Genomic DNA, 23,031 nt, shown 5'->3' with positions numbered 1-23,031 from the left:
ACCTCACCAATGCGCTTTTGGAAGAATGGTCAAAAATTCCTATAAACACTCTCCTCAACCTTGTGGACAGTCTTCCCAGAAGAGTTGAAGCTGTAATAGCTGCAAAAGGTGGACTGACATCATATTGAACTCTATGGGTTAGGAATGGGATGGCACTTCAGTTCATAGTATGAGTAAAGGCAGGTGAGCGAATACTTTTGGTAATATAGTGTATGTGGTGATGACTAGTTGCATTACCAGAGGAAAAAAAAAAAAAAAAATTTTCCCCCTAAATGATTCCAGATTGCATTCATCTAAGCACACGGAAAGGGGCCTCTTCTTAATCACCGTGAAAAAAAGAAAAAAGAAAAAAAAAAAAAAAAAAAAAAAAAAAAAAATATATATATATATATATATATATATATATATATATAAAATTTAGAGAGCTGATTTTCTAGAAAAGTACAGTTGACAGCTATTCATTCTACTGTTTAACTGAGTTTTCCTCTACGTTGCCCCCTGCAGGCTGCCTCACATATTCTTCGAGGCGGAACATCTCCCCATGTAGAGCTGGAGCTTTAACGCCCACGTTTTCGGCACTGAGGTCGCATAAGTAAGTTTCCCATTCATTTTCCCCATAGACTTTTTGAAAAAACAGTATTTCAAAAACGTTACAGCTTGCATGGCACCAGCCTCGGATGAGACTGATCACACAGAACTTGAACTGTAGAACAGACTTTCCCACTCAAATCAACAGAGCAGGATGGTCAGAGCGGCGGGTGTTTTTATGTGAATCATCTGCAAAGAACTGTGGCTGCTGTACCAGGATAACTTCCACATTCTAGTTGGTGGAAACTATTTACATTTAGTCATTACTTTCATCAAGCAGACACAAGACAACATCATCGCAGTTCTCAAGAAAGTGTGACACACTTTACTGCTCTATATGTGCTGTCACTGCAGCAACCAACAACAAACGCCATTTTTCTTTGAGCTGGCCAAACATTTCCATGACCGTTGTACTCCATTCAGGTTTTGTGACATCATGATATTATCTAAATTGATTCTGAACAAAAAAAAAAAAAAAAAAAACTCAAAAAATTAAAAATGGGCAAAATACAAGACCGTGTACATGTAGTATTTTGAGAGAAAAAAAAAAGTCATTCTAACCCTAATCCCAGCTGATGCTCCTCCTCCTGACTTGAAACATGCTAGCAATGACAAATTATTTTTTACTATTATTTTTTACTATTATTACTATTATTTAACATTGTTGTAGCTGATGGTAAGTGCACATTGAATGGTTAAGATTTTATGGCCAATTATCACATTTGCTATGGCAAATATGAACAGGAATTTTACTTCTACTTCTACACACTATCTCTGGTCACACTTTACACACCTTTTTACTTTCCGCTAAATCATGGCACCTGTGACAGTATGTAGTGCATTAACATATAAGTTATCAACACACCTCTTAGGCCGTATTATTGCATTTACTGTACTTGACAAATTAACTAATTCAAATTCAGTGTGATGCTGTTGACGCTCACCTTGTATTGCAAGGAGTAACATTGACACTGGCGTTGACGGAGGGGTTGGGGAGGGCGCTCGCACTTGCGTTGGCTGTGGCGGTGCTCTCTGCTATGGCCTGGCTGGTGATCCACTTGGTCTCGTCCACCACGGTCCGGGCATGAGGCAGACGCCCCACGTCCCTCACCCTCATCAGCAGGTGGCACCCCGTCTTGAGGATGTGAACCGCCTCGTCGTGGGAGATGGTGATGAAGCTTCGCCCGTTCACTTCCAGGATCTGGTCACCCACCTGGCAATGAAGGCGAGCGGCCAGTTTAATTAGAGAGGGAAGATGGCCATGTGGTGCGTCTGCCGACATACACTGGCACAGATGTGAGAAAGACTTTATTCTCCTCTTTTATTGATGTTGTCACTATCGTTTTAACTTGCATATGTATTGTATACATGATTAAGCAATAAGTATTTCATGCCAGTCAAGCCCATTTGAATCGAACTGACTGACATCAGAAACTTGAGTTTTCACAGTTTCACTTGTTTGCCACAAGGGCAAGTATCTCCATGTGCTGATGTGTGCAAGATTTTGCAGTGCTTTCTTTGTTGAGGTGCATGTCTGAAATGCAGGCTGGTCTCACACACACCAGCCTCTGCTGATGTTAGCGTATCAGTGTTAAGGCTGTCACCAGTCCCACATAACATGGAGTCATCACTTAGAGTTAATGCCACTTAATGAAGAGCAAGATGTTACCCTTAATGAGTCAATATGGACACACTTCTCTTTCAGTATAGTCCATGGTACACAAGAGATCTATTTTACCCTTTTACAAGCAAAAGTAAAATAAACAAATGATGTACACTCTGTATATTTTATATTATTAACCAAAGATCCACATTACACAAAGGTTCACTGCAGTATTGCTAGTTCTTACCGAATTCTGGGTCACTCTGAAATACCTGTATTTCACTCAACAGACAGTATCTGCTGATTTGTATGACGCCGTTTTGTGCGTGAAGTGAACTGCTTGCTCAAGCGATGTGACCGCTGCAGCTGGTTTTGAAAAAGTTAATTATTGAAAAATGCTTGTAAACGATTGCGGAAAAACTGTAAGAAATGTTTGTCTTGTATAAACCCTCCTGCCAAATGCATCAGTTTATAAAAGCAGTGCCATGAATGTGAAGCCAAATAACTGTGGCTTATCACTGTGTGAGAAAATGAATAAAAAGCAAATTGAAAGGCCTGCCGTGGGGTATTCCCTGTATAGAGGAATACAGTGTGTGAAAAAAAAATCAGAGAAAGAAAACATCAGAGTCCCAGGAACTCCTGTGCAGCAACAGTTTCACAATTTGTGCCACCACAGGCATGACCTGAAGCTGATGCTGATATAATAATGACATTATACTTACCTGTCTTTGAGATTTGGGCTATTTCTCAAAAACAGAATTTTAGGTGTCTACTTGGCTGTTACAGTGTATAGTGTTATACACATCCTCGCTGATTTTAAAATGCAGACTGGGACACGTACCACTAAGGTTAAATCATTGTCGCAGTGACCCCATTTCAGGTCTGGCCTGCATGTCCATGTTACTGGGCAAAGCTTTAGTTGTGCTCCACTTCTTCGTACTGAAAAACACAGCTAGTGCAAAACATGTGTAACACCTGATGCTAGCTCGCATAACCGTCAACATACTGGCTGTATATGTACAGTTATGCTCATGTTCATCCCAGATGATGATTAGTGAGCCTGTATATTGTTTAATCTGCATTAAAGATTCATACATAACCATAAAATAACCAGACAATGTATGATCAGGGCCTCTGGTGGTCTTGGGTCTTGGTGCCTGTTCTCTTAATAAACCCCCTTGTAACAAGAATAAGATTGTACAGATAGACGTCATAGCAGGAGTATGTTTTATTTATCATCACATATGGCCTTTTGTTTTGATATTCTACACTGTATCCAACTTTAGTGCAGTTGCCTCATGGTGCATCATGTAAGTAAAGCCTACCCTGTCTGGCAGAGCCACTATTGTCCCTAACTGAAATTGTTATTCTTAATTCTCTTATAAAACATACCAACATACCAAAACATACCTTTTCCTGGAGAGAGGGGCTAGAGCTTATGTAGACCAGCAGTTTATAACTAGATAGCGATGTCTTTTATTTATATAATAACAGGAAATAACAGGATACAGTACACACCGTCTGTTCTCTCGGTGGTTATTTATTCACATATACATGCATCCCAAAACCCTGATTTGCACAGAGTTGTTTCCCTGTCACAACCTCAGGCCACAGACCCGCACCAGACTGAGACTGCAAGGTCACCCCAACTTTCCCTTGTCTCAGTTGTCTGCAGGGTGCAGACACACAAACACACACATACACCAGTGCTGCACAGAGGTTAATTACCCTCCTTTAGACAGCTAGGTGAGGTACACTGGCCCTTTTCAAAAAGTGCCAGAGGAGAATATCACAGATTAGATGGTGGAGAGAACGTTATTCATCAAGCTATGCACTCCAAGTGCAACAGTGGAAAACTTTGATGATTAGCAGCCCTTGGCCACTGTAGTTGAAATGCAAAAAACAAAACACTCAACAGACATTTTTTTTTTTTTTTTACATAATCAATGTCCCTTTCTTTTTTGTTTCCTGTCATATTTGGTTGTGTCTTACAGTGGATGTTGGAGCATACTGCTGCTATTGTTATTCAACCTTGCAACTGCAAATTTGTGGAATTTGGTGATTCAGCTTCAGGTAGAGCAGTTACAGACCCAAAGGCCCATGAATCAGAGTCAAATTAAAAAAAAAAAAAAAAAAAATGTAAAGCCACCGTGGCTCTAACAATGGATAAGCCCACTTACATTTTTGTTTAATACTTATTTCAGGCAGACATAATTTGTATGATTAAGGAAAAAAGCAGAAATGAATGCTATCTGAATATACAATTGACTTTTGTTTACATTAGCCTTATGATAATTACTGACTGGAGGTCATAGCTTACCTAGATTTTATTCACCACTGATGGCACTCATGGTCACCTTTAAAGCAATCTGAAAATAAGACTGTGCTGCCACTGAGTGAGTAAAGTAAAGCTGTTTAATTCATGTAAATGTGACTATCTGCAGATACAAGACTCTTATTTGACAGTAAATGGCTCAATTAAAATTAAACTTGATTAAAGTTGCATAGTAGTGGCAGCTTTCAGATGAGTGGATATTAATGTAGTGAGTGTTAAACAGTGAACAAAGACCTGGTTTGTTTTAGAGTGATAAAGATGGAGAGGGAGGCAGATGCAGTAAAATGCGAGAGGCTGCTGAAGCGGCACAAAAGCAGCATCCACTGTACTACAGGAGGAGAAGTAAAGGCAGAAATTAGTTATTGACTTCTCCGCTTCTCTTGTCCCCGGGCCAACACAATTAGGTGTGTTAGAATCAAGCGAAGTGAAACTCCATAACTCACTGAACCAGTGGGCGAGAAAGCACTTACTTTACATTGCCCATGATGCCTCACACCGGGTGTCCCACTCAAAACAGGTGGAGTCCATGCTCCCTGACTACCGGCCCAACCAACCAGCCCAGCACCCAGGGGAGGGGAAATGAGCGTGCACGGTAGCAGTGCACGAGCAGGAGCACAAAACATGGCTGACGGTGACTGACTGTTTTGAGTTGTCCTGATAAGACTTTAGAAAAAAAAATTTCTCAGTGCATTTAGTTTGGGTTGGACCCTCCATGTATATGGTGGTCTGTCAAAAATTATGAAAGAAAAAAGTTACCTAGAGAAGCTTAAAATGTCAAAAAAAAAAAAAAAAAAAAAAAAAATGAACATTTAAAATAATAAAATAATAAATGTAAGACAAAGAAAATCTAAAACTTAACAATAACTTGTCTAACTGTAAAACTATTTTTTTCTAAATTCACTAATTAAAAAATTCCAGTAAATTCCTGTGACTTTGTTTGTATTATGATATTTACTGCAAACATACGCAAAATAACAGCTCTGAATGTCTAATAATATAGCTTCAGTTGAGACAAAAGAAAACAAACAAAAACAAACCCAAACAAAAATAAGCAAACAAACAATATATAAAAAAATAAAACTATATAAAAACTAAAACTAATAAACCCATGCTGAATATTTACTAAACCTATCATAAAAAAAAATGACAAGACATTACATCACATCACGTTGTTGATTTTCTATTTAAATATGGCTGCCAAATAGATTTCTGACCTTTGCTCTCATTACAATGATGAACAAACAACAACAACAGACCCTCGGGGCTCCCTCAAGGTAACGCAGTGTTACACCTTGCCATAGCCAATTGACAGCCGTGATTGGAACAATATGGTGTCCGTTCCAGCTGCAGGTCTCCCTCACATCCTCCCCACTCTCTCCCTGCCATAATGATTTACAAGTCGCGTTTCATTGATCACTCCTGATGAAGTGTGAAATAAACCCTGGATGTGCGGGGCACTGGAGGAGCCGTGTGCTTGTCCTTTTCACAGGGAGAGGGCAAACTGCTATTTTCAGCAGCGGGGACAGTTGGCTGGCCTGCAGTGGCCTCCACGTGCTCATAACGGGAGGAGAGTGGCTGTTAAAGACCCCAGTGAAGCCTGGACATCGCCCAACATGACTTTTGGAGGGCCAGCACTGACATTGGTATTGCTGAACTGAAGCTCGCGGTACGCAGCATCAATACATGGAAATATGAATACCAGGATAAAATTATAAAAAGTTACAACTACTGAGAATTTCATTCCGAGTGGAAAAGCCTTTAAACCATCATCGATGCTGAAGCCAGGTGTACACCATGTAATATCACAGACAGGCTTAGGTGTCCCAGACGATCTCAGACAAACATATGTACTTGTAAAGTGGGAGAGGGTCAGCACATTGCGTCCCCATCTCCTGATGCAGTCTGGGACTGTCTGGGACATCCCGAAAGTTCTCCGACTTGTGAAATTTTTTCTCTTGTCATCACTCTGTTTACTGCAAAGCAGACAGACGGGCTAGCAAACCGACAGTGGGCATGACTGCACCTTTTATTACGGAAACTGCCTCACCTCCGACTCTCTTTGTAAGTCTGACCGATCTAACCACATGCACAGCCTAAAGGTAAAGTCTTCTTCTGTGTGTGTGTGTGTGTGTGTGTGTGTGTGTGTGTGCACCATTCTGATGCAGGGTGGGATTCAGTTGTTTGGCAAATGTGAAATGTCCTGCAACTTTTATTTGTGTTTCTGGCCTCAAACTCTCTGTTGGGACTAATGAGACTCTCTTAAGGTTATCAGCACAGTGACCTGCTCCATCTATTGAGTGGTAGAGAAGCTCTGGAGTACATTACTGCCTTCAAATGAATAAATAATTCACAGAAAGCATTACTGAATGAATAAAGCTGTAAGAGGTAAGTTTCACACACTGGCAGCAAGAGTTAACTGTTTGAGTTGTGGAGACTTCACTGCAGAAATCCTGTCCTGGGACATCATTAAACCAGTGGTGTATGTGTTGGTGTTGATGGGTGTGGCATGATTTCCATCCCAGTGTGCACACCAACGTATGCACTCACACACACACACATGCTGCTACCCCATGTATAAAGAAGTAAGGAAGTAAGGAATCAGAATTGAGCTGCAAGTCTAATTAAAGAGAAACTTTAACACTTCTTCAAGGGCATTTCAACGCTTTTTCAATTACATCTCCATAAAGCCCAGCTTTTCACATAAAACTGACCTGGGTTTTCACAGTTACAGAACAGTTAGGCTAGGTCTTTACTTACGTATTCACCAAGTGCACCTCAATCTGTGCGCTTCTCTAAAGCTTTCAGAAAAACGCACAGGTTGAGGAGAAAATCTGTCAAACGGCCAAGAGACAGCAGAAAACATTTCACACTGTCTATACTCTGATTGAAAGTGTTTAACAAGGGAGAAAAATCTGTAGTTGCTGTAGTTGGCTGTAACATCTAAAATATGAATTGACAATATGCAGGGTTTTCCCTCCATATAGAACGCGCAGGTTGCTTCCTCAAATTTCGTGCCGGGCATGAAACACGTTTTTATGCTCATAGTAAAAACCACTTTTCTGTACAGTATTTTTCCAATTTGACTGCAGTACCGCCAGAATCCACCGTGGCGCTATACCATAATCAGCACAGTGCGTCCATTAAAAGCGCACTGCGGTGAAACAACAGAGTCAGTGATCATCCCCTTTTGCACCAAAGCAGCTTCCTACATTTGTCTCCTAAATTACATGACATGATCCGGTTCCTAAACTTACTCCCAGTCAATTTTTCAAGTCACAAAGAAGGCTGTCTTAAACTTTGCCATTATGGATTTTTTCCCACAGATTTGGAGAGAATGAAGGCAACAGATGAAACATGATGACACAACCTGTTGTAGGATAATAAGGGAAGCGTCAGCTCCCACTCCTGATTCACGTTTTAATGCAGAGGATAGTTGCTGGGGGGAGATATGGCTGTACTTTATTAGTGTATTATTGTTAATATTAATTTATGTTATAGGCCTGCAAAAAATGCATTGCAGTGCATTTTCATAATGTAAATTATTAGCTATGCATGATAATATTGGCATGACAGTGGTGTTGGTCGATATCAGGTTTCAAAATGAAATATCGGCATCAGCCTGAAATGAAGATTTCTACCAATATGACGTGCTGATATGTTAAATACGTCAAATCTGCCCTGGTTGTGGCTGTTGTCAGGATTTTCTCAGGTAGAGCACCATCCAAGCCTCTTTCAGCAGGATGAATCTTAAAGTTGTGTTTGAAAGAAAATGTTATATAAAGAATGAATATGGCATGTTTTACATAACCTAAGTTGAAGTAGTTTTCTTATTTTGCCCAGTCAATGTGTGCATTTTGAAAAGCATTGCACTTTATATCTCCATCTGCCAGTAGGCCTTCACAATCAGAACCCCCCCCTCCACACACACACACACACACACTGGACAGGACGCTGTTTTCTGTTTCCCTACCATATTATGTTTCTTGCTCGTAAGGCATGCTTATTTTAATGTGAGAAATGACCTTGCCTAGTACGGCCATGAACGTCTAAATAAAATTTGCCAACAATAAAATTCATTAAAGGCTCTAAAGACTGATTTGTGTATCAGCAGTCAGGGAGGAACCTACATTTGCCACTGACTGGCTGATATCCAGTGTTTAGTAAAGGGCTAATATTGGCTCCATATATCAGTCTAAACCTAACAAAGGCCATAATATGCAACCTCCTTTCGACAAAAACAGTTTTGAACCAGTTCTGTTCAGGATTCTTGGAACCAAGGTGCTAACTGGTGAACCTGGCTACACTGGCACCAGTTTGGAGTGCAACCACTGTGACGGAGGTGTTGCCTTGTCACAGGCCACTGATTCAGTCGCAGTCTGCTGGTTTGTTGGTCTATGAACCAGCACACTGTCCAGGAGTTCAGAATATTCCCCTATATTACCCTGTCCAGCACCACTTTTCACTTCCTTTTTGGAGTCTCTGCATGCCCTAAGTTTTTTTTTTTTTTTTTTTTAACTTACTGATCATTTGGTCCTGGTTTCTAATGAACTTAAAAACTCTTCAATAATCCAACTCTTCAAGATTTACTTTTTGTAGTACTCCTGTCTATTGGTTCCTATAATTCAGATGTCCAAATTGAAAGCAATAGTTTTGTTTCCTCGGCAGATCTGTCGTATCCATCTTTCCTTACACGCCCCCTGTTGCTGTCATCATACTTCCCACTTCAGGTCCTGCTATTTTTTGGTTCCAGCTGGGAACCAACTGTTCAGGTTCCAAATCAACTTGATCTAAATGCTCATAATGGTTGGCGTTAGGTTTGTAAACCAGAGTGGAACCAGTTAGTCAAAAGGCCATACAGAGAAGCAGCTACTAGCACTCATACTCCTCTCCCTCCTCCTCCTCCCTGTCTCCTGCCAAGCAAATCTGTGGTTGGACCCCGACAACCATCGGCAAGAGACACCAAGATGAAGTGGACATGCGCACAAGCACGCACACATGGAGAAAGGTCACAGGTAAATGAGATCTGTCCCAAGAGGCAAAACTCTGACAATACTGAAATCTCATATTGTGGAATGAGATGTCAGAAGTGAATGTACGCCTGTCAAAGAGACAGGAGACAATTTCAGGTCTCTTTCAAAACAGCCTGTGAATCAGCACTGAGCAATAAAGATGAACACCAAATTCAATTTGGTCTCTAAAGGGCCTGCTTCTGATTCAGTATCGAGGCCAGTCCTGCAAGGCTACAAATCGTCAGCCTAACTCCAACTGAATGGATTTAGAGCAGATTTATTTCACTTTCTAATGGATATGGCTGTGACTTTCGCTCTCTTAAAGTAATGAATGAGCAAAATGAACTGTCACTGTATTTCACAAGTACGAATGAGAAATATGATTCTCAGTCAGGTCTATTCATATAGTTCTGAAGTGATGGATATAAAAGCTTCACAGCACGGCCCAGTTTAGGAATATTTCAACAAGACAATTTCAAAACTTTTTTTATAGGAGGGCCTTCTGCTGCTTCTTCTGATGTTTTAATATCCAAGCACTGGAAAAATGCTCAGCGAGTTTGAAAACATTAGAGGAGTGATCTGCCTGAGTTTGCCTTATTTAAATTTATTTCAAGAAAACTCCTGGAACAGGTTTATTAGCACTGTAATCACACGGCATTGGCAGGATTTTTCACTAAAAAATTAAGATTCTAACACTGAATAAGCCTGAATGACTTTGCAGTGAACATCATCATAGCCAATCACTTGTAAGCTGTCAAACTTTAAAAGCGTTCTTTCTCTCCTCTGTCATTCAGTTGTCATTTCTGCATTTCGTGACCCACCTCCACCCTGTCACCACCTCATGTGTGGATGCCTGACCCCTCTCCAAACACTCCTATCAGACGTTTCCCACACAATAAGACATCCCAACTTCACGTTTCTCCGTTCCCTCACCACCACCACCAGTGTCTAGGCTCCGTGGAGGAGCTCCTTCATATATAGAAGCACTTAATTCATGCGACCGCCTCCCATGGGGATCTATTTCTTGCTGAGGTCTGAGCGCCAAAGACTATTTCATCACGTCCACAATAAACTGAATCTACTTAGTTCATGTTCATTCTCATTCTCTTTCATTCCAACCAGTCTCTCCTGAGTCTCTCCTGATTGAAATGACCCTTTTAGCACATCAATGAATGCAAACAAAGTGGATTATGCCTCAATAACAAAACAAGAAGACCCAGCACGCATTTTCTGAGGAAATTAAACAGCTCATTTATTTTCCTATTAGAATTGGAAAGTAGATCCAACAGGTAGCGTCTGCAGGAAACATTTGCATAGTAACTTTGTGCCAGGAAGCACCAAAAAAAAAAAAAAAAAAAAAAAAAAAAAAGAGAGAGAAAGAAAGAAAGAAAGAAAGAAAAAAGTGTTTTTACACTGGCAAGGTCTACTTTGCTCACATTTGTGCTGAAAGTGTTACATAAGGACCTGTTTTGCTGCACCATGGAAGTGAATGGAGAAATAGAAATACATTATTGTGGATTCGCAGTGCAGGAGAACACAAAGCAACTCATGAGGATGTTTGACGAATATTTGACAATATTTGACAAAACTAAGGCATTTCTTACGGGGCATTCAAAGCAAATCCATGTCTCCAAGTGGTTGTGCATGTTGAGCCATCGTTTAATGTAAATGTGCAGCCCTAACATAAAAATGAAAATTCATCTGCCACCACATGTCGAATTTAATGCACCTTTACAGGCTGACATAAATCTTCAGGACATATATTCGTAGTATGCATCATAGTGAGTAGTATCAACCTGATGTAAAAGTATAAATTAATGCATCTTTTAAAAAAATTATTGATTTTTCTTCATATTGATGGGTGTTTGCCTTGTGATGATCACTGCGTGGAGGTCACGCAGTTTACCCCGCTTTTTATTTACAGCTACATCAGTGGTGCAGGGGGAGGAAGCGAGGGATGGATATAAACGGGGCGGAAAGGTGCTTTCGCGGGGAATGAAAAACAGCCTCTTTCTCCCCGCCCGCCGCTCCCAGTCTAATGGCAGGATCACTCAATCTGCTGTATCCAGACCAGCCACACACACAGGAGAGATGGACAGCAGCTCTCACCCGCAAACAATGAGTAGCTTAGAGTGAGAGCAGCGGCGCTGAGCAGAGGCACATCTGTAAGACTCGGAGAGGTGAGGAGACAACATCCACTATATCACTTTTCTACGCCTCCTCTCACTCTCTCATGTCTCTCTGCTACTACTCTGCTCCCACCTACTTTCATGTTTCCTTTCATATCAAGTCAAAAGGCTCGGGCACTGCAGCATGACCGGCCAATCCTCCATAGGATAAAAGCCTGTCCTCATCTCTGTCAAAGAAACTGACAAATGTCATCTGCATGAGCTGCATCTTACAAGCGCCTTTCAAGATTGTTTTTTTTTTTCTATCTCTGTTTTTTTTTTTTTTTTTTCTATCTCCTCAGAATGTAGGGCCATTTTTTCAGGTGTCCCAATTTCTTTGAACTAACCAGTAATGAAACAAGAATTTTGCTGTTTTATTTTTAGCCACAAGTAGGGCAGAGTGTGTTATCATGAGAGCAGGTTTCAGCCATATTGTTTACAGGTAGGATACTCTGGCTTCTGTTCTTCTCGCCTAGAGCAAGATGGAAATAGCACAGAGTGAGAATGGCCTGCTTGTTGAGGCAGAAAGCTGACCTGAAACCATGTAACAGAAATTTAGCATGGCTAATAGCCCGTTTTTTGCAAGGTTGTCATGGAAAAGTCAGCTGCGTGACTGAGACTGTGCGGGCAGGTGGCAGATGTTAGCGCCACTAACAAATTTAGCAGCCTAATAGGGTGCAGGTGGCAGGAATGCTAACAGGTTCATCAGTATCAAGTAGCAGATGTTAGGGACAATGGATGGCCCGCTGTGGAAACTCTTCATTATAATAACTCATTTAATTCAGCATTGAGCTTCCAAGTTGTTTTTCTTAAAGAAGTGAATAAGCCTGCCATTTCGGTGTTGTTATTTTACTTGTTTCCATGACAACTCAGCTTGTTTAAAGGCAGAATGAGGAGGATTTTCCTAAAAAGCAATGTATACACTCATATGAAAATAATCCCTCTGATGATGCAACAGACGTGTGTGTTTGTGAGTGTGTCTGCAGAGACCCTGCCCTCTGCATGGATTTTCTTGTTTTGCTGAGCTCAGGACTCCTCTGGGAGTGGCCGGTGGGTGTGTAGCTCCCAGCCAATCACAGCGCACAGTGCCAGATCGATAGCATGACAAGAAGCTGTGAGAGTTGCAGACGCGGATCGCAGAAAAAGGGAATACAGCGAGGCGAAACGCTAAGTGAACACAACTCGTTCCACAATGAGAGTGAATGTGAGGTTGCCTTTCACCGGCTGGTGAGCACTGAGGGAGAGGATGAGGATGAAGACTGGCAGGTAAGAGTTATGTTAAGAAACGTAACATTCCAGTGTAACCCTAACTCGACGATTCTCTGATGTTCTCATTTCGTGGGCTGACAAATATAAACTCATGAGGCCACAGATTCACATTTCATCATGTTTATCCTGCATGCTCATGGGATGATGATGTAGAAAGCAGATGGCGAAACAGGATTTTTGGAGGAAAAAAAAAAAGGTCAGGCAGGACAGCACAATGGCAAAAAAATATCAGTCCCAAGGATAATTTCTTTTTCCTTCAAACAGTGGCTAAATAACATCCAGCTGTAACTTTGTGGTGGCAGACAGCAAAAGGCAAACTTCTATTAAACTTAGACAGGTGCTGTCTGCTGTTACTATTCTCTTCCAGCCTCACCTTGCTGTCCCGGTGCTGTCCACTAATATATTTAACTTGCTGTCTGCCCCTTGGAGCCCACTTGAGGGCCTCGCTTTGATAACCACTGCTTTAAGGAGATAGTTCACCCATTTTGAAAAAAATATTCCACTCCCCCTCCTAGCTGCTATGTAGGCCAGTAGTGGTGCTATCTTCCTCTCATTGTTACTGAGTGCTGGATACTGGCTGGATGCTCCTGTTAGCCTCCTGCCACTGAGGTGGACTTCTCCCCAGCTAACATCCTTAAAAATAACCTTAATAATAATACCACCTTAATCCACTCAAATTGCTAAATAAAAAAAAGTTTGAGTTTGATGAAAGCAATATCATACTTTTCAAAAGGGGTGAACTATCCTTTAACTTGGTTGTTCTTTGACATGTGTTAACAAGATGATCTATGCAGGTTACGATCGGCTACCTTCAGTGCACCAGCGTCTGCCGCAGAGCCAGGGTCCACTCCAGTGATGAAGATGCCCAGACCGTACTCGGCACCACCTCGGATCATTAGGCCGAGAGAGCGACCGTCGTCCATGTTCAGGTTGACCTGTGTGGGACCAACACAGAATCATTTACATCCCTCCATCCTGTCAATTAATCTAACCATTTAGTGGGAAAATCACACGGCGGCTGACAATTCATAGCAACACTTGTCAGGTGCTCTGCTACTCACTGAATATTTTAACAGCAGTTCCTCTGAGCAATATGTCATTATGTACAATAAGTCAGTGTGGCATTATGGGCAATATATCTCCCTGTCATTATATACAGTCCGGTCAGTGTGGGCCGTGTGTCAACAGGGGCAACATGCCAACTGGACAAGGACAATCATGTGCCACAGACTTTACAGTGTATCTTAGTGTATATACAGTGTATATGTGTATATGTACAGGGTGACCCAAAAAAACGGGAATCTTTGAAGTGCGTATTGGCAGACATGAGCAAGTGGCAGCACAATTTTAAAAAAATGAATATTCCATCATTGTTTCTTAAATGGCATGTTTTAAGGTTTCAATTACTATGAATAAAATATTTTTCTTCCATCACTCTTGGTTTTATTGGATTGTTAAAAAGTTCCCGTTTTTTTTGTGTCACCCTGTATATACACATACAGTATGTGTATATGTATATGTATCAATTGTGTGTCCTATATTGTGCAGTAGCTGTTGACTATTTGCACATTTTCACATGTTCCACATAATTATATTTTCAGATTCCACATACATTTTATTGTTTTTCAGGTGAGGAATCTGTGCACCACACCCTATAAACTGGTTCACTGGTGGCCGCCACGCAAAACAGCAAGAATTCATGAGTGAGCAAAAGTCACAGAATCAACCATAACATATTCAGTTGTTCTTCATTTGACCTCTGAAACCAAAGCATCAGTGTGACCACCACATTCCATACAATCCCAGAGCAAAGACAGACACTGTAACTGAGGCACTGCAAACAGTACAGCAGGATTTTACTGCTGTTAATTAATTAGATTAGTGATTTGCTGAAACCATTCAACAAAAGAATAAATTTTTGCACTAGGAAATGAAATTTAAGTACTCTATGACAGACTGCCATAGACAGGAAATTAAACTAGTTTGATGGTGTATTGATTCGTGCCGTAAGTTTTCTTTTACGAAGGGAGGACTCAGAGATTCATGACTATGATTCTCACACGAGAGAATGGTTCCCATAGACAGCATTCATAAAACGGAGAGCTGACATATTGTAGAACAAGTGGCACATGTCTGGCACCTCCAGTGGTAGAGATTCATGTCTCTTCCAGAACGGGAGCCAACAAATCACGGCTCGCTATATGGCAGGCCATACTGTCTGTAGTAGTAACAGCATCTTAGGCTTCCATCCAGAGACTCTGCATCCCACCTAACCTTTTAATTAGATCTACGTCAGGACATCTGGGCTCCTGCAAATACATGCAAATATAAGCAGTTTTCGGAAGAATTAATTTTGCCCCCCACCGCCCCACCCATCATACCAACATTTAATAGAGTGGGTGTAAATCCGCTCCCAGGCAACTTTTGGACGAGTCACTCATCAAGTGAGGACCATTCAAATCTGCAGAGCGGTGCAAAGCTGCATTCAGAGGCACGATCTGCGGTTGCATGGGCTCGCTTACGCAGCACTTTCAGACGTGGAGATAGCCGCGGCAGGACGGGATGTTTGGATGTGCTGAGAGACAAAGACATTGATTTCCATTGATTTGCCCCTTTCCTAATGCGCTCCAGAAACCTGTCAAGCAATGATGGCCATTTGACCCGTGTTTCAACCGCCCAGAGCAACAATAGTTTCAACTCAGTGGACTATTGATTCCATGAGGACAGTGGACACAGGGACTTTGTCTAATTGTTGATGTAATTACCAGGACAACCCAGGGTAAACTTCAGATCAATTCCTGTTGGAGTGATCCAGCTTTCCCCTCCTATGTCTGGTAAGCAGGTTCATAGGCAGGACAGTATTGGACTTGAGCCTCGTTGGACCTTATTTGGATCCCAACATTAATTCAGTCTTAATGCTGGTGGTAACTTCACAGCTTATGCAACTCCAGCACAGGAGTTCTTTAACTGTTCCAACCAAGTTAAGAAAATTCACTGTGGCCCTGTAGGAGCCGAGTTCATTAAAAAACAGAAACAGACTCGTGACTGATATGGGTCCCCAATTAAACTCTGAGAAACTCAGTTCTAAAAAGTTGCCAATAATAGAATCAGATATACCGCCCCAGGTGAACTTAAAGTGACGAGTCAGTTTGCAAAATGCATTATAGAGTTCATCATTTCATGTGTCTAAAATATATATGATTTTGTCAGCCGTGGACTTAAATAAGCTATTGCTCTTTAAAAAAAAAAAAAAAAAAAAGCATTCTGTTTCAATTTCTGTCACAAAACTCTTCAAGCAACTATCTGGACATTTATTATAAATGACTTTGAAAAGAAAATGGTAACAAAGAGAGCATGAAGTGGAGTCCTCCTTCCCTTTTGTATGTTTGTGATGACATTAATTTACAGGCTGCTACTTTATTATCATTATGGGTCATTAACCTTAAATGTGTCACTGCCATAGAATATGAAGGACCATTCAACGGCTCCATTCATTCCAGTTGTAAAGTCACGACTATGGAACTTGATTTTTTAATAGCAGTTACTGTTTTTTTCCGTGAAATCTTAAATGGGAAAATAAGGAGACGGATACTTTGTGTCAGAAGGCTGTTATAATTCTAAATCAGCCACTTTGAATAATTGATTGGTTATGTCTCCTCACAGTATGGCGTCAAAATAATGAACCAGTAGGGCTTACTGAGTAATTTACGTTTAGAATTGCTTTCCGATGCAAAGCCACTCCTTATTGTCTCATTTATGTTTCTTCGTAACTAAATAAGTCTTTAATTACAAGTAAGTCAAATCATTTTTCACATCATCTGTTTCCTCAGTTTAACTTACTGCACATTACCGTGTCCTCAGTGTGAGCTGATACATTTCAGGTTAAAGAGGAGTACAAATGATAAAATTTGCCTCCAGTAAATCTAAAACATGTATTTGTAGCCAAAGGGGTTGTGAAGGATAAAACACTTATCCTTTAGATATAATATCCCCATCTCTCATTATCAGTCACAACGTCTAACACAGTGACCCAGACAGAGGTGGAGTCGCCATGGCCGGCGTCCTTGCAGTGAAGGGCTGTAGGATTGTTTTTTCATTCACATTGTTGATTGCATTTTTTTGCTCTGCGACTTTAAGCCCTTTTTTTGAGGTGAAACTTAGTTCATTTTCAATTTGTGTTGCCACACAGAGTTGGCAACACAATTTCACCATTTTATTTTCAAAATCATTCATAAGAGAACCTCTCCTCTCCAATATCTGAAGCTGCAGCAGTTCCCCCATCCTCTTCTTTTGGCAGAAATGTTGTATTTTTCTGCATTTGTATTTTCTTGGATTTTTGGAAAAATTTATCAATGTGCTCCTCTCAAAGGTGACTAAGAGGAACCTGCTTGTACCGAATCAGTTGTATCTCCCTGCACAGTGAAGCTAAATGATGACCACACATGCACTTATCAAACTGAAATGTGTATTGTACCAGTATACTGCTGATAAGGAACTGACATAGCAATGCTTTCATCAGAGGTCATTTTTTTAACTTTTGATTTTACAAACACAATCATCAGTGCACAATGTGTTTTAAAGCTGCATTCACTAAATCTGGAGGACGGACTCAATCACAACATGTCATATGCCAAGGTCATTCCACTCCACATTCCACATTCCCCCCGCCCCGCACCGCCCCCCCAGCTGTTGTGTAGGACAGTAGTGGTGCTCTCTTCCTCTCATTGTTACTGAGTGCTGGATACTGGCTGGATGCTCCAAATGCTAACTGTTAGCCTCCTGCCACTGAGGTGGACTTCCCCCCAGCTAACAGTCTTAAAAATAACCACCTTAACCTGCTCTAAGGTTTAACAAAGGGTGGCCAGTGCCTTTGCTATGATCACAAAATCAACATGTTAATCACAACACAAGAATGCAAACTATATCAAATATTAGAAAGAAAGACCTAGAGAAGGAGAGAGAGAGAGAGAGAAAGAGAGAGAGAGAGAGAGGCTGAGCGCCATGACAAGCCAAGAAAACAGGGATAGTGATGCAGCAAATCTGAAAAATCTGTCAGAATCCAAAGGCATACCATCTGACTCATACTTATCCGATTTATCAATAGAACATATATTTATATACACTGTGATCCATTACATCAGTGGTTAATTCATAGAGAAGATGCAGCAATAGGAAAGGAAAAACTGTCTGAAATACAGTCTCATGACCCCTGAGATTTAACAGGCAAACTTTTGGGGGGTCATGACTCCCATGTCGGGAACCACTGCACTACATCATGCCTGTGCATCCTTTCAATAAGGCCAAAACTGACAATATGCAGCAACAAGACACGAATTCACTCCCATTTACTGTGTATGAACTGTTCTTTTCAGAGGATGCAGAGCAAATTAGAATATATCTTACTCAGAAGAGGTTGTTTTCTGGTGCCAGGAGCTGCTGGTGGAGTTCTGAGTAATCCTCAGATAAGCTGAGACTGACTGGGAGCTCTGGCCTGACACTGTCCAGGTGCAGGCGAGCACACTTTGCAAAGCTCTGCAGTGGATTTTAGCGACTGCAAAAACTCAAAATCTTACCAAGATTATTTGTCTTATTTCAAGTCAAAAATGTCTTATTACTAGTCAAAATATCTCATTACACTTAAAATAAGACATGATCACCTCAGAAGTAACTTGTTTTTAGACAATTGTCTCTTGTTTCAAGTGAAAATTTGCTTGAAACAAGTGAAAATTTGCTTGTTTCATTGGCAAAATTTGTTTCTTGTTTCTAGCTAATTTTCACTTATTTCAAGTGAATTTTCACTTTTTCCACTGGCAAATTTTGCCAATGAAACAAGCAAATTTTCACTTGTTTCAAGTGAATTTTCACTTGAAACAAGTGAAAATTATCTAAAAACAGTTTACTTTTGAGGTGATCATGTCTTATTTTAAGTGTAATGAGATATTTTGACTAGAAATAAGACATTTTTGACTTGAAATAAGACAAATAATCTTGGTAAGATTTTGCGTTTTTGCAGTGTACACTCACAGTGTTTCGTCTGTGCTTGTCGGTGCCAGCGTGACACTCAGTAGCACCCTTGTTCCTGTTGTCCACTTCTACATCACAGCTGCAAAAAAGTGTAAAAGGCGTGGAATTCATCCGTCCTGCTTTTGGTGATCAATCCAATGTCTTTGGACCACTTGGTGGTTAAATGATGGTTGGGGCACTTTGTAAAGGTACAGAGCTGCCGATGCACGAGGGAAGAAGGCGGTGGCTGGCAGGTCAGTGGGGCACAGTTGAATCAATCATGCTGAGATTTGGTAGGCGTGTCACACACAGGTACGCAGTTGATGACCAATGAAATGCAAGGATGCATTCCATTACACCAAGTAAGCCAGTAATGTAAAAAAATGACACCATTCAGGGTGATTATTGAATAAGTGCATAAGGCCGTTGAACGGAGGACATATAACCCAACATAGAGCTGCAAACCTGAACTGACCGGCCTAAAACCAAACATCTGACCACCCCAGTTTAACACCACTTTGCAAGTGTTGTTTTCCAAAACTAAAATGCACACATCACTACTGAGTTGTACTATATATATGTTATATGTTATATGTTATAACTGTATTTTTCCTGTTATCAACACCTGGAAAGATCCAGTAATTTGTGCACCGCCTGTATCATGGTTACTCTCCCACATAACAACTAGGGGATGAAGTGAAATAATATCAAATTTTTCTAAATCAATGAGCTGTCCCTTTAGATAGTGTAACTATAACTGTGCTGCAGCATACAGACCACGAATGTCTCATATATTAAAAAATAAAAACACATATCATAAACACAGGTACTTAGTGGAAATGTAGAGTCAATCTGTAAACAAATGCAATATTTTTTCTACATATCCATGCATGTCAAGCATTTCAAATGTAATTTTCTATTTTTGTAAACATAGTATGCATGGAAATATGTGGAGTTGTTACTGATTGGTTAAGCGATGTCAAGGTCAGACATAGTCGAGTGGCATTTGTATAGTGTAGTCGTTTGTATGTAGAAAAATACACTTGTCATCACCTTTGTAAGTCTTAGCATATAGCTGTAAATCTCATTTTGTGCATTTAATTCCAATCCTGTCTGCTTACATACCTCGCACACACCTTATTTCCACCATATTCCCACTTGCCCAGCCCCTCCTCCACACACACACACCCACACAAACACAATGTTCTTACCGTCCTCTCCTCCATGCCATACCCTCGGTTTTGGCCTGTGTCCATGTCACACGGGGGGGAGACGCTGCGGCCCTGCGGGTCCACCCAGCTGTAGACGTGGTTGGTGATGTAGCCTCCAGGGATGCGACCCACAGAGCACACCGACATGGCCAGCTTCTTGCATCCCTTCAGCACCTGCATGTCGGGACAAGGGGGGGGGCAGGGTGGTGGGCAAGGTGATCAGGCTGGTAGATGATTTAACACAGTTTCTGGTCCTTCTTTTTATAGCTGCACTGTACAAGCACTGTTATTCATGAAACCAGAGCGACACAGAGACCAAACAAAGACAACACACCTGGGGAGAAGCCTTTCACAGTACAGCGTTATGGCCTTGGATCTGCACGTTGGGTCTATGTCTTTATCTTTTTCTGTTTTTCTTCTTCAGTTATGAAATAATATGGGACACTTTATGGTCAGGGGGATAAGGGAATGGGCTATTTTCCCCCTGCTTGTATGATTATGTTTAATGTAGGAAAGGAAAATAAAGAAAAAAAGGAAAAAAATGTTCCACATGGTGTGAAACATTCAAAATTGGGTTTTAATCACAAAATCAATCTTTCGACTACCTTTCAAATCTGTTTTTTATGTGCTCCAGGGAGAAACCTTTGCATCAGGCCCCTTCTCTGCCAAAGTATGTGGTCAAGAGGGTCAGGTTCCGGTCCAAGATGCAAATAAATGTAAGTTTCAGTGGTATCGTAGGGCCATGCAGCCTAGCACACACCCATATCTGCAGCCACAGTCCTCCGCCACACTCTAAACGTGACTTCTCACCGAGGTAATGGCAGAACAGAGACGCTGAGCAATAACGTCCACCTGGCCTCCGGTGCAGATCCATTGCGCTGCACCTTTGTCGAGTCTTGGTGAATCACTGCACTCTCGTCATTTCTCCTTGAGCAAGTTCATGCTCCTTTTGGCTCTGCTATTTAAACCGGAGAGGCTCCCTTGCCTCGTGCATGCGCTTTCACATCATGTCGCTGTTTATGACAGAGAGACGAAATTAGCAGAAGCTTCAAGGCCAACAGTCTGACTATCCCTGTGACTCATAGAGGCGCTGACGGAGACAGGGCAAAGACACCAGGAAACAGGCAGACAGAGAGAGAGAGGGAGAGGGAGGACGAGATAGGGTTAGACGCTGTATCACGGCGATATTTGTGTTTTTACCAACAAGACCAGACGAGCCCGGTTGAGCTGGACCGCCACTGCAGCTTGAATTGCTGCCATCTAACAATGACTTCTCGGCACCAAGAATGAAATTCAAGATGGAGCACGGGGCAGAGGCCGCATCGCCTACCGTCTGTTGCGCTGAACACTTTTACTAACAGTCCACTAAATAGCCTTTCTGCAGTCGCTCACCTCCCTGCAAGAAAGAAGTGTGTCAGAAGTGGTTGCACGCAGTCTGCTCCGGGGAGTCGGGACACGACGTTCCCGTCTGTCCAGCACAACCTTGACTCTTCATCGGAGTTTTACAATTTGGACTGTAGTGACACCATTTGTAAAGCTGTAAATTCTGTCCTCCATAACTGACCACATCCACACATACAAGGAAACAAACACCAGCCTGGTTCCAGAAAACAAATCTAGAAATTAATGTGGGTGTGGGGATCAAGAGGTCAGGTGCCAAAAGTCAAGGGCAATTTCTTGGTTGACCACTAAACTCTCCAGTGGTCCAAGAGTGTAAGATGCAACTTTCGAACCCACAGCACCAGCTGCAACAGCATCAACGAGCCGGTGTCTGATTTGTTTAACCCCCGCGCTCCCCTCTCCGAGCCAGACCCCCGGAGGTTCCCATGGAAACAGACCAGCTGGAAAGGAAAATCAGTTTTGAAAGACAGAAATCTGAGCAACTGACCAAGCAATCGTTGAGTTACTGGTATTGAACTACAACCCTGATAACCCAGTCCTGTATCTTGATCATTTAGGGCAATAAAAAAAAATCAATCTTGGCTTTAAGATGCTCCTAACACACCTACAAGAATTTCAGTATGGAGCGTTTTAGTGTCCTGTGGTACAAATGTAGGGAAAGAGGCTTCCACCCTGACAAGAATAAAACTCAGTGGGGAACACTCAGCAGAAAATATCAGCTACGAGCAAAAAATACTGGCATTCATCCTCAAAAACACATCTTTATCTAACCCAAGAGAGACTCAGAGAAAGAACAGATACTTTTCTTTCTCAGATCTTTCCATTTTCTCTCCTATATTTTTAGAACAATGCGGCACACAAACAAAAGGTCTGGAGGATTTTTTTTTTTTCACAGTTCTGAATCGCTACTAATCTTTATCAGGACAATAAGTGTTGGAATTGCTATGTATCTGTGTCAGCATGCACAAGTCTGGCTTTTTTTTTTTTTTTGTGATAAATGAACACTCAGGCATCTTGTAAGGGTGCAGTGTCCTGCTGAAGGACACTTCATCAGGAGCCACAGCCGCGGCTGGTCAGGCTCTTGGAGCAGGGGGGTTAAACCTGTGATCTTTCTGTTGCAGGACTGTCTCTCTAGTCATTAGGCCGACATGGCACCCTGTTTTAGTTTGTCTTTCTTTTTCTCCGTCTGCCTTTGGGGTTTCATTGTCCTAGAAACCAGCAAAATAATCGCGCACAGTCCCATCACAATTTTATAAAGTGCCTGCGCGGCGCAAATGTCATCTGCTGTCTTATACAGTCTTTAATCACTGTCTCTCTGTGTCTGTTTTTTTGTCTGTTTTTCTGTCTCAGCCATTAAAAGCATGGATGCCAGAGACGTGGCCTTTCCTCGCCCCTGATCGTCGATCCTGAAGCCCCAGACAAGACTTCAAGACTTCAGAGTACA

The 23,031-nt window shown here is 41.5% G+C and overlaps 1 protein-coding gene across 2 annotated transcripts in view; it reads right to left on the bottom strand.

Moving 5' to 3' along the window:
- whrnb (whirlin b) overlaps positions 1–23,031 on the bottom strand; it is an 84,603-nt gene that overhangs the window by 27,323 nt on the left and 34,249 nt on the right. For both annotated transcript variants that reach the window (XM_030059913.1, XM_030059914.1), the window contains exons 2-4: positions 20,187–20,360; positions 13,782–13,907; positions 1,533–1,801 (exon numbers count right to left, since the gene is read on the bottom strand). In XM_030059913.1, coding sequence (XP_029915773.1) covers positions 1,533–1,801; positions 13,782–13,907; positions 20,187–20,360 — 569 coding nt within the window. The remainder of the gene's footprint in view (positions 1–1,532; positions 1,802–13,781; positions 13,908–20,186; positions 20,361–23,031) is intronic.

This window comes from Myripristis murdjan, chromosome 9 (assembly GCF_902150065.1).
Source record: "Myripristis murdjan chromosome 9, fMyrMur1.1, whole genome shotgun sequence".
In the NCBI taxonomy this organism is placed as follows: Eukaryota; Metazoa; Chordata; class Actinopteri; order Holocentriformes; family Holocentridae; genus Myripristis; species Myripristis murdjan.
The sequence above is the reverse complement of the archived record's forward strand: the minus strand, read 5'-3'. Positions and strand labels throughout refer to the sequence as shown.